The following is a 15496-nucleotide window of genomic DNA, read 5'->3' as shown; positions in this document are numbered from 1 at the left end:
CCAGCCAGATGGTTTTTGTAATCACCAAAATCTTTGAGATGGTGTTGTTAATGAGATGATGAGAAAACAATTTAGAGGTGTACCATAGACCTCCTAAATCCAGAAGGCTCAGAATCTTCTTTTGTTTTGAAAAACATCATTTTATACAACTCTAAATTTGATTTTTCAGTAATGGTTTTTGTGCATTTGAAGTTAGAGAGTTCTCTTCAAATTCCATGACTCATTGTATGTAATAATTTGCTCATTTATTCAGGCCTACACAGTACAGTCATATCCCCTGCATGTAAACTAAACTTGGCAGGTTTCAGTGCTGTGTAGAATGCCAAGTTTAGAAAGGGTAACAAATTCTCGGAAATAAGAAACGCACTTTGCTTCCCAGTGCTACCCTACTGAGGCTGCTGCCAGGTGTTTATAGGAGCTGAGGAGTGAACAGAAAAGATCATAGAACTACAGAATGGTTTAGGTTGGAAAAGACCTTAAATGTCATGTAGTTAAAGCCCCCATGTCGTGGGCCAGGACGCCTCCCATTAGACCAAGTTGTTTAGAGCCCCGTCCAACCTGGTCTTGAACACAATCAAGGATGGGGCATCCATCCCTTCTCTGACACACCTGTTTCAGTACTTTAGCATCCTTACAGTAAGTAATTTCTTCCTAATATCTAAATATTATATGTCTATATAATGCTAAAAAGACATTATATATGTCTATATAATGTCTTGTGTGACAGATAGATAGACAGTAGAATTGTGATTATGTATTAACTTAGCAAACATATACATGAAGCATAAGTAATGATTTTAAAATAAGTCTTAAAATATATGTTAAATATATAAAAATATATGTTAAAATATATGTTAAAAGCTATTTCTCTTCAGGGAACATCAGGGCCATAACAAATACATCAGTGAAAAGTAAAAAAATCCTGAGATTTGGTTAAATTCAAATGAAAAGGAATGAAATCTTCCCCTCATCTGAGGAGATATGATTGTCTAAAAATGCCATTGCTGAGGTATCCCCCCGTGGGACTTGCTGTGAATCAGCCCCCAACACTGTGCTGCATGACTGACTACGGCTAAGTGCCTCCTTTTGCAGAGGTACTCGTAAAAGAGGGGAAAAGACAACAACTGCAACCAAGAGAAATGAGAAACTCTTTGCAGTATAGCCTGTTGGCTTTTCCAACTGGTCTAATAAAACTCTTGCCCTCCAATTTTCTCTCCCAAGAGAAGTAAGAAGTTTTTATGAACTTGAGTCAAGGTATTTGGAAATTTGACAGTGTCTGCAGAAAAACAGACGACCAATGAGAAAAAGAAAGCTAAATCATACTGCTGCTGCCCCAAGCACAGGGCTGGGAAACTATTTTTTTTTTCTAACATTGATTTTATTTTTCTGTCCTCAGGCAAGTAATTTAAAACATCAACCGACATGAGTCCAAACTCATCATAAGAATAGCCGAAAGCATACTAGTTGTTATATATACACTAGTCTGAGATTAACAGAACATTTAAATGTCGGTTGTAGGTAGCACAGCAGAGCTCCAAAACTTTCCTAACTTGAGCCAAAGTCAGGCTTCTCAAGAACAGAAAGGTAGAAGTGGTTCACCTCTGTACTCACTGGCCCCAAACTTTGCTTCCAGCTCCAGTGGGAAACGTATACTACTTCATAAGAATAATTTGCATCTCCTCAGTATGCCTATCTGAAAGCAAAAGCAACTGTGTTTTCTCTACTACCTCCAGCAATAGAAAAGAAAAATTCAAAAGGACATAAAATGCATAGAAAAAAGAGAATTAAAGACTTCTAAAAGCCTTCATACAGTTACTCTGTTTACAGTAATAATTAAATTCTAGACATTTTCCACTTTACGAGGTAAAAATTATTTTCAAGTATTTGGGAAATAGCAGGGGAGAAGGATAAGAGGGGAATAAAACTTTAAAGAAAAATACACAACTCCTGATACATTTACATGGCTATATTGCTATTCTCCCAAGTGTGGCTTCAATAAACAATTATAAAATAAGCATAATAATAAGCAAAATAATAAAATAAGCATAATGCTTTGTTCTCTCACCTTATTTGCATAGGTTTAGACAAAACTGTTTTTCCCAATTTGAAGGGTTTTTTTCTCTAAGATAAATATTTTAAACAAATGTTTAAGAGCTGCCAGGTTGTTGTGTATGCCCACGGAAATGTTTGATGCTGACAGAGGTACAGGTGGAATGTTTCCACCTTCCCCTTCTCAAAGCAATTTTGGACTTGGATCAAGACAGAAGAGTTTTTCAGTTCCTCTTACCTGTGCTAATAGTAATGTTCTCTAGGATCCTGTCCTGCTGGCTCAGCATTCTAGAGAAAACATCAAGTGCAAACCCATAAACTTTTCTGCTCTCAGTCCTCCATTTGCATTGGACAGAAACAGGATTGTTGGTGAAGCTGTTTTTATTCTACAAGGGTATTATTTCGCTATAAAAAACCTTTCAGCTGGATCTTCAAGCTGCTTCTCTAACCATTTTTCATTGCATCAATATCAAACTCTGGATTTATCTATGTCATTTCTATGGTCGATACTAATCATTAAATTAGAAAGGTAAGTAGAAGGTTTTTCTCATTTTCATAGATGAGAACAGAATTCTTGTTGCCATCTATCAGCAAAATGGTGTCACTATCAACTTTATAAAGCCTTTGTAGAAGATTTTGCATTAATTAGTAATGTATAATCAATGTTCAGTATTCATGAATTTCCTGCATGTAAGCTAAATTTCATAAGTGAAGGGCCAGCAGGCAACTAACACAAAGCATGCCACAGAGCACAGGATACATTAGAAACAGGCTGAAACCAAACCTTTTTATGTCTCCAAGAAACCATGCTGCCTGCAAGTGGATGGGACACATGTCTCTTGCTGGGCTGCTCTCTAGCAAGAACACCTTAATGCCAGCACAGGTAAAATAGGTAATAGACCACTACTCATGATCAGGTTAAATCTTCATAATTAATTGCCTCCTTAAGGAACAGTAGAAAGCCATGCACCTGAAAGAAGGGATGCCATCCAGAGGGACAAAGACAGGCTCAAGAAGTGGGCCATGGGAATCTCAAGAGTTTTAACAATACCAAGTGTAAGGTACTGCACCTGGGTTGGGACAACCTCTGGTGTCAATACAGGCTGGGGGATGGACAAATCAAGAGCAGCACCACCAAGAAGGACTTGAGGGTGCTGGTGGATGAGAAGCTGAACATGAACTGGCAATGTGTACTCACAGTTCAAAAAGCGAATTGTGTCCTGGGCAGCATCAAAAGCAGCGTGGCCAGCAGAGCAAGGGAGGGTATTCTGCCTCTCTACTTCACTCTAGTGTGACCCCATCTGGAGCACTGCATCCAACTCAGGGGTCCCCATAAAAGGAAGGACACCAACATGTTGGATTGAGTCCAGAGGAGGGCCACCAAGATGATTTGAGTGAGGGCACACCTCTCTTATGAGAAAAGGCTAAGAGAATTGTGATTGTTCAGTCTGAAAAAGAGATGACCCAATTTCCATCTTCTGGTACCTGAAGGGAGCCTACAAGGAAGAAGGAGAGAGGTTTTTTTTACAAGGACATGCAGTAACGAGACAAGGGGGAATGGCTTTAAACTGAAAGAGGGTAGGTTTAGATTAGGAAAAAGTTCTTTGCTGTGAGGGTGGTGAGACACTGAAATAAGTTGCCCAGAGAAGTTGTGGATGCCCCATCCCTGTAAGTGTTCAAGGGCAACTTGGATGCGGATTTGAGCAACCTGATCCATTGTAAGGTGTACCTGTCCATGATGGGGAGATTGGAACTAGGTCATCTTCAAAGTCCCTTCCTACCTAGATCATTCTGATTCTATGATTTTTAATCAGTACTTTCATATATGAACCATGTAGTGCAATAATGTGAGGCAACAACGGGCAAGCTGATATTTGGAAATGATAGTAAGAGATTTTTAAAAATCCCACTTACTGAATCTCTCTGTAATTGTTAAGTGTCTGCCTTCCATGAGAACTGGTGAAATTGAGTTCAGCTCGGAGAAAGTGGTAATCTGATGTTGCCCTGTGCTCCTGCCTGTAGCATTACTTCTAAACCATGGCTCAGATTTAGACTGTCTTTTCTTCTATGTTTGGTCTCCTTATGATGCAAAAAATTTCTAGTGAAGTCACCAATATCTCTTAATATGAGTTTTGGGAATTGTACTGCCCTGGCCACAAAGGGCCTCTTCTAACTCTACTGGGAAAGTTTTATTACAGGAGTACTGTTGCTGGGATTATAAATAGCAGGAAGTTGAAAAAGGTTGGTTTTGTCACAGTATTTGTAGATCAAGCATGCAGCTCTGTAAAAGTGTTCAAATAGTTTATTTTAATGGAGAAATACATACTGGAAATTGAAAAGCAATAGGACTGCTACTCCTGCACTTCTATTAGTCTAAATGTTGCCAGCACAATGCTGCTGAATATGATATATTGCTGAAAACAGGTTGCCAGCACCCCCAAGTTTTGGTAAAAAGTCATAAGGGTTTGGGAAGTACAGTCTTCAGAACTGCTGAGAAGCAGCAGACCCTTGAGCCATGCAGAGACAAGACAATTCAATCCCGTAGGAGATTACAAGAACTTGGGTATTGTTTCTATTCCAGCTCTCAGGCTCCAAAATGCCATTTCACTATGCGAAAGAAAAGTAAAGCTCAGCAGCAATCTGGGGTTAGCTCCAGAGCTGCAGAATAGCTATGCTGTAGCCACAGGCTGAGCCAGCACAGAACACTCACATCCTGGGCTGTGAGGGAAACGTCCACTCATCAAGGCCACTGCAGCTCACCAGAAACAGCACAGCTGTTTACCATGTTACCATTTTACTAGATCCACTATAACAGACTTCTGGATTGTCTGAGTTACTGCAGTCCAAGTTACTAGATGATCCTGCTACATTGGCTTTTGGCTCAATGACTGCAATGATCCCAGCCAACCATATGTTTGAGTTCACTGGAGTTTTCTTTCTGTGCCTGTTTGCTGTAAGAGGAGTGGGGAGTTGGACAGAGATGCCAGGGGCAGAGGGCAGGCTTTTGTATATGGGGAGGTGTGTAGCTTTTTCCTTTCACAGCCTGTGCAGTGGACACCTCTCTCCAGCTTTTCTTCCCTCATGGCACCCACATCCAGGCTAGCTAGGCCTGCTGTGCTATACAGCATAGCATGCTGTAAGGGAGAGTCCATGTGTATCCCATGTTGTGTACAGGCTTCTAAAATGTCATCAGTACCACCCTTACCAAACTGAGACATGCTGGAGTACTTCAAAGAGAGTGTTTTGCACTCCTTTTTACAAATGCTTACGCAATGCATGCTATAGGAAGCACTAGATGGACTAGTTGGATAAGGAGAAGGCTGAGGTACTTAACACCTACTTTGCCTCAGTTTTTACCAGTAAGACAGGTGGCCCTCAGAACAACTGGCCTCTGGAGCTGGAAGACAGAGATAGGAAGCCAAATAGCCCCTCTGTATTCCAGGAGGAAATAGTTAGTGACTTACTGAGCCAGCTGGATCCTCACAATTCTATGGGACCAGATGGGATCCATCCCAGGGTGATAAGGGAGCTGGCAGAAGAGCTTGCCAAGCCACTCTCCATCACCTTCCAACAGTCCTGCCTCACTGAGGAAGTCCCATATGATTGGAAACTGGTGAATGTCACCCCAATCCACAAAAAGGGCTGCAAGGCTGACCCTGGCAACTACAGGCCTGTCAGCCTGACCTCTGTGCCTGGCAGGGTTATGGAGCAGTTCATCCTGAGTGCAATCACACAGCACCTTCAGGGTGGACAAAGGATTAGACCCAGCCAGCATGGGTTTAGGAGGGGCAGGTCCTGTCTGACCAACCTGATCTCTTTCTACGATCAGGTGACCCACCTGGTGGATGAGGGGAAGGCTGTGGATGTGGTGTATCTGGACTTCAGCAAGGCCTTTGACACTGTCTCCCATAATATACTCCTGGAAAAGCCAGTAGCCCATGGCTTGGATAAGTGTACCCTCTCCTGGATTAGGTGCTGGATGGATGGCTGGGCCCAGAGAGTGCTGGTGAATAGAGCTGCATCCAGCTGGCAGCCGGTAACTAGTGGTGTTCCCCAGGGGTCTGTGTTGGGTCCAGTCCTGTTCAACATCTTTCTTGATGATTTAGATGAGGGGATTGAGTCCATCATCAGCAAATTTGCTGATGACACCAAGTTGGGAGGGAGTGTTGACCTGCTGGAAGGCAGGAGGGCTCTGCAGAGGGATCTGAATAGACTTGAGAGATGGGCTGATTCCAATGGAATGAGATCCTGCACTTTGGCCACAACAACCCCCTGCAGTGCTACAGGCTGGGGACAGAGTGGCTGGAGACCAGCCAGGTGGAAAGGGACCTGGGGGTACTAATTGACAGGAAGCTCAGCATGAACCAATGGTGTGCCCAGGTGGCCAAGAAGGCCAATGGGATCCTGGCCTGTATCAAAAATAGCATGGCCAGCAGGACCAGGGAAGTGATCCTTCCCCTGTACTCTGTGTTGGTGAGACCAAACCTTGAGTATTGTGTTCAGTTCTGGGCCCCTCAGTTCAGAAAGGATATTGAGGTGCTGGAGCGAGTCCAGAGAAGAGCAATAAGGTTGGTGAAGGGACTGGAGCTTAAGTCCTATGGGGAGAGGCTGAGGGAACTGGGGTTGTTTAGCCTGGAGAAGAGGAAGCTTAGAGGTGACCTCATCACTGTCTATAACTACCTGAAGGGAAGTTATGGCCAGGTGGGTGTTGGCCTCTTCTCCCAGGCAGTCAGCAATAGGGCAAGGAGGCACGGGCTCAAGCTCTGCCAGGGGAAATTGAAGTTGGATATCAGAAAAAAATTCTTTCCAGAGAGAATAATCAGGCTTTGGAATGGGCTGCCCAGAGAGGTGATGGATTCACCATCCATGGAAGTTTTTAAACTGAGATTGGACATGGCACTGAGTGCCATGATCTAGTAAACGGACTGGAGTTGGACCAAGGGTTGGACTTGATGATCTTGGAGGTCTTTTCCAACCCAATCGATTCTATGATTCTATGACTTCTGTGCCTGCTCTTGTGGTTCAAAGGCAATGATTTTTCTACTAGATGTGTAATTCAATCATTCTTTCTAAGAGGGAAATTGTTGTGTAAGCTTGTAATCTCCACATGATTGAAATTTTATCTAGGGGTTTCTGTTATGGAAGAACATAATATACAGTCTTATAAGAAAACTAAGAAAAAAGCTAACTTTAAGAAATATTCTTCATTCCTTCTTCGTTCTTGCCCTCAGAAAAAATGAGGATGAATTTTTCAACTCTCCTAATGATCCATTCTTTAACATACAGTTTCACAAAGGATGTGTCCCCCTAGTTAGGTATTGAGGTCATACTTTTGGCCTTGATAGGGCCTATGACATGCTTACAGTTTTCTTCTTAAATTAATCCATACCCATTTGTAGGTGTTAGCAGTATTTTGGAAGAGAATCTAAATACTCAGCATCTCACCTTTTCTGTTTTGTTGGTCATCTGAGTTTGTGCCTTTGAAGTTATTGCTATAATTGGAAGACAGGTCACACTAATCTATTCCCTTTAAAGATTGTTTTAATTTCACCAGTATCTAATTATTTGTTTTCGCTCATTTCTTATGATGCTTTAGGTAAAACGAATTTTTGGTCCTTATAATTTGCAAAGAACTTTCTTTTACAGGAGTTGTTTTGTCATTTGATGAATTACTCACATCACAGTAGGTGATGATATTCTGAAAGCACCAGTGATATTTGTGAAATATTTTCATGCAAAAACCAAAATAGGAAGCATTACTAATTTCCCTCATGTACTAGTTTAATTGGTTTTCATTAAATTAATTTTTTCTGGAGTACTAGGCTCTTTCTTTTTCATTTAAATGTGAAGAAAACACAATCCAAAAAGAGTAACTTTATTTTGAAGAAAACACAATCCAAAAAGAGTAACTTTATTTTGAAACTGATTTCATATTGCTTGAAACTTTCAAGGACCAATATGACTTCTTGTGGACCCTAACTTTCCCATTTTGGGTGTCTGCTATTTTTTGTTTCCATTTAGATTTGCAGAGGGCTGGGAAATATTCCTCCAAATCCATCTTTCTGATCGTTGCTCTCCCACCGCAATGGCAGTGGTGGTGTGCAGAGGGAAGATGGGACAGATTCTGCTACGGGTGTGTCGGGGACTAGGTCTGGCCGGGGGGTAGTGGCACCGGAGACGGCTGCGGGGGTATCAAGGGACACAAGTGGCGTTTTGTAGCCGTCTCAGTGCAAATCACTTGGGGAGTTCTCGTTTTCCACTTAGGAAGCAAAAAGGACTCTCCCGACGGGGATCTCCTCCTTCGCTCGATCAGTCCACCGCCCTTTGCGCTCGGACTAAGTGAAGAAGCGGCCGAGAGAAGGGTAGCGCTCGTTTGCCTCCGGGCTTTCTCCCTCGAAATTCTTCCACTGGAGTTATAGCTGCTGGGGAACCGGCGGGGGTCTCTCGTCCGCCACCTTCGCTCCACTTTCCCTCTAAGGAGGAGGATTTTGGCTCGCTAACGCCAACTCCGAGCATCTACCCGGGCAGACACTGCGGCCAGCGCCCGGCAGGTGCTACGGGAGCGGAGTGGTCCGTCCCGTCCCGTCCCGACTGGGCGGCGAGGGGGAGCCGGGGGCGGCCAGAGCGCCGGGCCGGGGCGGGGAGCGGACAAAGCGGCTGCCGAGGGCGCGCTGCCCCGACGGGGCCGGCCGGCGCGGTGCCGCCCGCAGCGGGGGCGGAGTGACCGGGGTACCCGGCCCCTTCTCCGCGCACACGCGCGCACACACACACACACACACACACACACCACACACACTGCACACGCACACGCCCGCCTGGACACACTCACAGAGACACAAGCGGCCACTGGTGCGCGGCGAGAGGATGCGGCGGCTGCGCCCCTGGGCGCTGGTGCTGAGCGGGCTGCTCTGTGCCTGTGCCCATGCCGGTGCCGCCGGTGCCGGGCCGTCGCTGCGGAGCTACCCGCACAGCGCGGTGCTGGACGGCGCGGGTGCCTACCGCCTGCGCTGGGGCCGCCGCGGCAGCGCCCTCGCCTTCCGCCTGGAGGTGCGCACCCGCGGCTACGTGGGCTTCGGGCTCTCGCCCAGCGGCGGCATGGCCTCAGCCGACATCGTGGTGGGGGGCATGGAGAGGGGCCAGCCCTACCTGCAGGTAAGGCTCGGCTCCTTCCCCTCGACTGCCGCCCGGGGCCAGCGCTGCCGGCACCCGCTCCCGCCCCGCGTGCCGGGTCCTCTTTGTTCGCCCACCTTCCCCACGCTGCTATTCTATCGTTGCGTGACCTTCTTTTCTTTTGAAGCTTCCTCGCCCCGCATCTCCGTACCTCTTTACTTCTACCTTCCAGCCTTTTGGTTATCCCTATTCGGCGTTCATTTCCCCTGCAGGAGATACCCCTTTTCGATTCACTCCCTGCCAACCTTCCCTCTAAACTTCTACACTGATTTCGTTTAAAGGTGTCAGGTTTCTTTCCTCTTTATCCAGAAAATTCAACAACCCTTTTCGCTCTCCTTGGGCGCTCTCTCTGCCTGCCCACTAAGCCTAGAACCGCGGTGGAGAGGGGAGGGATAGCAGAGCGTCTCCAAAGGAGGTGCAGCACCTTCTCCTCACCCTGCCAACAGCTGAAGGAGCTTGGCAGACCTGGTGCCGCCTGAGCTTCCTCTTTCTATTCCCGCTGGCATGAGGGCACGATCCCATCAGCTTCCAAGCCTGAAGATGTCCCTGTTCACTGGGGCACAGCCTGTGCTGCTCCTGTGTCCTTGTGTTCCTCCTCTCATCACCTGGAGGTGTTTTGACACAGATGTTGGAAGGAACTTTCAAAGTAACCACAGGGACTCCTGGTACATGTCCTTGGTGTGGTAAAGCAACAATAGAAGGGCCCAGCTGAACTGGCATAATATTCTTGGTATGTTTCTGTAGTAGTCTAGATATTGACAGGGCTATGTGAGGGAAAAGGAGTGTGTAACAGGGGCTCTTCTGGTGCTTCCAACATATCATCCTGTCCAAGAGGCACTGGTGGCTGGTGGGGCAGGAGCTGTGAGAGGGGAAGGGACCCCCCACTTTGGTCCCTTCTCATCAGCCTGAGATACAGCCTGGAGGAGTTGCTCTGAGGCCAGGGGAGCAGGGACAGTTTGTCCCAAGGGTGACTGAAAGAGGAATCAGGCCTGGAGTTACATCTTGTCACGCCCAGTTGCTTGAATAATAACTTCAGAGAGAATTTAAGAACCAAGTTGTTAGAATTCAGTTGTTAGAGTAAGGCCTAGAAAGAGAAAGCTTTAGCCATAAATATTCCTCCCCCCTTTACCCTCCCCCATTAATATGCTGTATGAAGTTTTGGCAAATATTCATCTTCTCTAAGTTCAGATCAATGATTTTCAGAATGTTGTTTTGTCCATATTTCAAAATGAAGATAATTTTTCTGAAAACCTGAGCCTAAATAAAACAGCAACAATAGAAAAATAAAACCTGATCTGCTCATTGAGCAGTGAGCTCTTTGCTCACAGAATGTAAAACTTTCTGAAGCATTACACTTCAGAAGATATACCTATTAACCATTAAAAGAGACACAAATGTTTTGCTTGGTTAATTCATAGATCTTTTTAGAGTAAAGCAAGGCTTATAGAAAGGGATCCAAACTTAGTGTAAAGATACCCAGTGATGGAGTATCCATCACTTCCCTTGGTAGTATGTGGCAGAGATGAGTCTGTGCTGTTCCTGATTTCCAGCATTAATTTGTCTGGGTTTAAGTTTCAGCTATGTATTTTCTCTACTATATTAAACACTCTACTCCCCCTGCATTCCTCCTCCATAAAGTTATTTATATGCTGCAATTAAGGCAATCAAGTCAATTCTCAATTTTCTTTTTCATCAAATAAATAGATTGAGCTCTTTAGCATCACAGGGCATTTTCTCCGGCACTCAAAGCACTTTTGTGGCTCTTTTCAGTGCCCTTCCCAGGTTTTCATCATCCTGTAGAAATGGCCCCATACAAACTCCATTCTTCCACAGATTTTATTCACTGTCATTCCATGACAACAGTAAAGGACTATAGCAAGTGCCTGCTGATACAGAAGTACTGATATTTTTCCTGAAACACTAATTCAGCACACCAACTGCTATGAGTTATTTTGTTATGCTTTTGAGTAGATGAGACCCAGAAGAAATACTTCTGTTATGGTTGCTTGCAACATGAGGCTTTCTCTATTCCCATTCCTTTTTCAGTTCCAGGCAGCACAGTTTCCTTTTAAACTGGGCTGAGGTTTTTAAAAAAAGTTGCTCAGTTAAAATATTTCCATACTTGCATCAACAAGGAAAAGCCAGAAACAAAGATGATAAACAAAATTTGTTCAAAGGCTTTTTCTGGTCAGGCAGCAGGGATTGCTACAAATTAATAACGTGTTCTAGGATGCTATTTCAGTAATATCCAATTCTTTCCTTTCCTGAACACACAGAGTTGATATTTTAAAAATACATTCTGTGTTAATTGTATATCCTAATAATTTGCATTATTTACTACTGAAAAAGATTTTTTTCATAGATGGCACCCTTGAAAGTATGTGGTTTTATGCCTAGCTGCACTCCATGAAATATGTACACCCTATAATGAATGAACTTACTTTTCTTTTTGGTTTTAGAAATATGTTTTTATTCCATGACCATCAGTCGGAAAATGTACATCGTGGTCTAAACTCTTAGAAGGGTCATTTTTTGGTTTCTTTGAAAGTTTTGAGATGCTTGTTAGTGGCCTGATATTCAGGTGATGTTCTGAAACACCTTTATAGCCTTTCAAGTGGGCATAGAAATTGCTGGTCCCTTGGGTCAAATTTGCCTCTTTCCCCCCCTTAAATTCTTTCTCCTTCTTTAAAAATAGAAAGTGTTCTTGGAGGTAAGAGTTCTCTTCTGGGAACAAACATGTAAATGTAGTTAGAGTACAGCTGTCAGTAAGGTTAAAAGTAGATACTCCTTAGTCCGTAGAGTATCCAGGTATTGAAGTAGAGGAAAACTTCCAGATAGTTTTCAGAGAAGAGAAAAAACATTTCCTCTGGCACTTATTCCTTGTCCTCATAGAATAAGTAGATGCTATTCCCACCCATCAGCAGGCAGTGATTGCCTTGAAAAAAACTGGTGTCACAAAGTCCTGAAAGTTTGAGCTGTATTTAATCTAAAAGTATGCCTAACATAAGGAAAGACTGAACTGATTTGGAAGTCAGAGGTTTAGTTTTCTCTAAATATATCAAGATGAAAAATGTTATGATGTGATGAGAGAAGAACAAACCTTCTTGGTATACCAGAGTAGTTTTTTGAAGAGCATTTAAATTATGAGAGAATTATACATTTACTATTACAACATTTCAGAAGTTTGGTATTTGAAATGGGAACCTAAATGTATTTTGGAAGGATGTAGAAGACAAAGCATGGACATATGTATACATATATGCATAACTGTAGTGTATTGTAGTGAGGGAGGCACCTCCACCAAGCAGAAGAAAAAGAAGATCAGTGGAAACAAATTATTCTCACACATTAGTGAGAGCCCTGTGGTGTCAAAACAGCAGATTGTGTGGGGTTTGAGTGAGTGTGTTTGAGAACAAGAAGATACAAAAGGGGGTTGGTATTGGAAAGCTGGGAGCTGTCTTTCTCTCTATAGGAAGGAGGTGGATTTAGGAGAGTTCATACTTAGCAAAATATAACCTTGAAATATTGTCATAGTCATTTGCAGCATGTGTTACTCTTTGTCCAAGTTACAAGTTCTTGGGGCAGCCTTAGCTTTTGCATCTAGTTTTCTTTCATCTTTTTTTTCCTTTTTTTTTTCCCCTCTAGTGCATCTCTTTGTGCTTATGAATTGACACAGCATGCATTTTCATGCTAGACTCATGCTTTTTCCTTGGTCTCCACCCCTGTCTGGAATTGTGCATCCCCACCCACAGCACGTAGCTGCTGAGAGCCCCATTTTGGGGAGAGTAATCCTCCTTGATGAATGCCTATTTTGTGCAAGTTATACAAGAGGGTTGTATTGTTAGAATCTTCTGTTGAACTTGCACAAAAATAGTCCCTACTCAGGGTGAATAGGGACTGTGTGTCACTAAAAAGTACTTTATTATTCATTAGAACCTTGCTTGTTAACTGTCACCCAAACTAAAGAATATCTGTTATCAAATGTATCCCATAGAGTTAGCTTAATTGCTCCCAGGGAAGTACTTGGAAGAGATTTTAAAGGACAGAAAACAGTGAGCATTTTCAGTACTTAACGATATGCTGCTTTTAAGTGCACTCATGCCAACAACAACAAAAGAAGTGTTTAGAAAACAACTTGAAAGGCACCGAGAGAGGCAAAGTGAGTGCCACACTGACATATCTTGGTGTTTGGTTGGCAGTATTTCATACCTTAGGCATGGGGTAAAATCTCCAGATGACTAATATCTTCCTTTTGGCTTCAATGTGGGGAGTAAAGAGACACTCCAGTGTACATCTCCACTGGCTTTGCAGTTCCCTTTCAGAGGTACAACAGTTAGGACAAGGAAGCAACAGTTGTTGAACAAAAGATGAGAGGAATCCTGAAGCGGTTGTATTTTGCAGGCTTTGGAGGGACTTTTTTACAAGGTGGGGGTTTTGGGTTTTGGTCGCTTTTTTGTTGTTTGTTTGTTATTTGTTTGGAGGTTTTTGTTTCATTTTGTGGTTTGCTTTGGGGGTTTTGTTTTTATTTTGGGGTTTTTTTTTGTTTGGTTTGGGTTTGGAGATTTGTTTATTTGTTTTTTGTGTGTGTTCTTTATAGTTTATTTTCTTCTTTGGATTTTGAAAACACCAAGAAAATGAAATTTTTCCATGGCTACCCAAAAAATATGTAAATGTAGCCATGATGAATGATGTAAAGGTTTAAAATAAAGGGAAAATTATTTGATTCCCAGTATAAACAAGGATGACAGAAATAGAAGAGGGGAGATTTAATAAGGAACATACAGAAGTTTTGGGAACGTGTTATCACTAATAATTGTGCTTGAAAATCCCCTAAGTATTTTTAATATTCCTCATAATTGAAGTAATGGAAGTAATTAAAGTAATTAAACCAAGAAAACTTGTACTGGTTAAATGTGGCTCCTGTGTAAGGCATGTTCCTTGTGATAAAGTGCATTTGCAAGATTGTATCATGAAGTATCTCCTAGTTATTTTTCTTCCCTTAAAATACTTTGATACATGTTTTGTCTAGTCTATTTGTGTTAGGACAGCCTTTTATCTATCTTTATATCTTCTGATATAACCAGACTATAAGCTCTTAAATTAACATTTGTTCTTGATGTAAAGACTCGGATAGGCCCTTGAGACTTCACTGCAAAGTCAATTTATCAATGCTGATATACGATGTTATATTTCAACCTCTAACTGCTGATGCTTCTTACACCTTCATGTGGTAAGTTAGGTCTCTATACTACAGTGTTTTCATTTGTGTGTAGAGCAAACAATATTTTTTATGCCTCAGGAGTGTCATGTACACAAAGGGGTGTCTGCCAGCTGTGGGCTCCTGGGAAGCCACCCTGGGCAGCACTTAACTACATATAAGTAATATACTGAAGTGTATTGAAGTGACACAGTTTGAAAGAGAAAGGGCATATTTCTAAATGAATAATTGTATTTAATGTGTAAAAAATAAAAGCCCTCTTTTTATAAAGAAAATATGTGTACATATACACACATATACAGGCATTATCTGTTTCTGTAAATACACAAGTGGGAAAGGTGTGTCATTGTGTACATATGTATGTCTGCATTTAAAATACAGACACACCCACAATTATTTGTAAGACATAAAAATTTCTGTCCTTATCAAAGTTAGTAGTGCAGTGGAAGTAAGCAATCCACATTTACTCTGGTGTGTTTCAGTCAGTTTGATTGGAATTGTACAAGGAATTGTGTACAGTTACTCAGAACTTCCCACGTGAGAGAGACCCAGGCTTCCTAGTGAGGACTGAATCACTTCATGCTAATCTGGTAGTTATGCAAAACAAAACTAAACCAACCAACCAACTAACCAACCAATATACACCCAACAACCACCCCTCCCTCCACCCAAAATCCAAAGACAAAAAAACCCAACTAAACAAAAACAAAAATATCCCACTCTCCCCCACCCCAAACGGTAATTAATTACAGACCGTTCATGGGACAGTGACTGAATTTACTAATCCCAGTTACTTTGGGAACTTACTGCAATTGCTTGGTTGCTGTTGCTGTACCTTTTCTATGGTTATTTTTTTCATTTATGGCCAATTGCAAGATTGATTCAGTCAACTGTACCACTGTAATGCTCTCAAGGTGTTCTTGCACAGAGCAGTGATGCTTTCAGGCTCCTGCTTCATGTTAGGTTTCTGTGGGTGGGCTCTGCTTTTTCCTAGCATAAAAACATAGTAAGATCTTTGCCTGAAACTCAAGCTGAAATTTATTTGAGATTGCAAAAAAG

At 42.7% G+C, this 15496-nt stretch overlaps 1 protein-coding gene across 2 annotated transcripts in view; it reads left to right on the top strand.

The window, feature by feature from the left end:
* The first annotated feature begins 8771 nt into the window (after window positions 1-8771).
* The window catches only part of MOXD1 (monooxygenase DBH like 1), a 50795-nt gene continuing 44070 nt past the window's right edge, over window positions 8772-15496 (top strand). Inside the window, exon 1 of one of the 2 annotated variants that reach the window (XM_071547913.1) lies at window positions 8772-9201. In XM_071547913.1, the coding sequence (XP_071404014.1) occupies window positions 8914-9201 (288 nt within the window). In that variant the 5' untranslated portion in view covers window positions 8772-8913. The remainder of the gene's footprint in view (window positions 9202-15496) is intronic. The other variant, XM_071547912.1, reaches the window with a different exon arrangement.

The sequence above is a fragment of the Pithys albifrons genome, chromosome 2 (genome assembly GCF_047495875.1).
Source record: "Pithys albifrons albifrons isolate INPA30051 chromosome 2, PitAlb_v1, whole genome shotgun sequence".
Classification (NCBI taxonomy): Eukaryota; Metazoa; Chordata; class Aves; order Passeriformes; family Thamnophilidae; genus Pithys; species Pithys albifrons.
The sequence above is the reverse complement of the archived record's forward strand: the minus strand, read 5'-3'. Positions and strand labels throughout refer to the sequence as shown.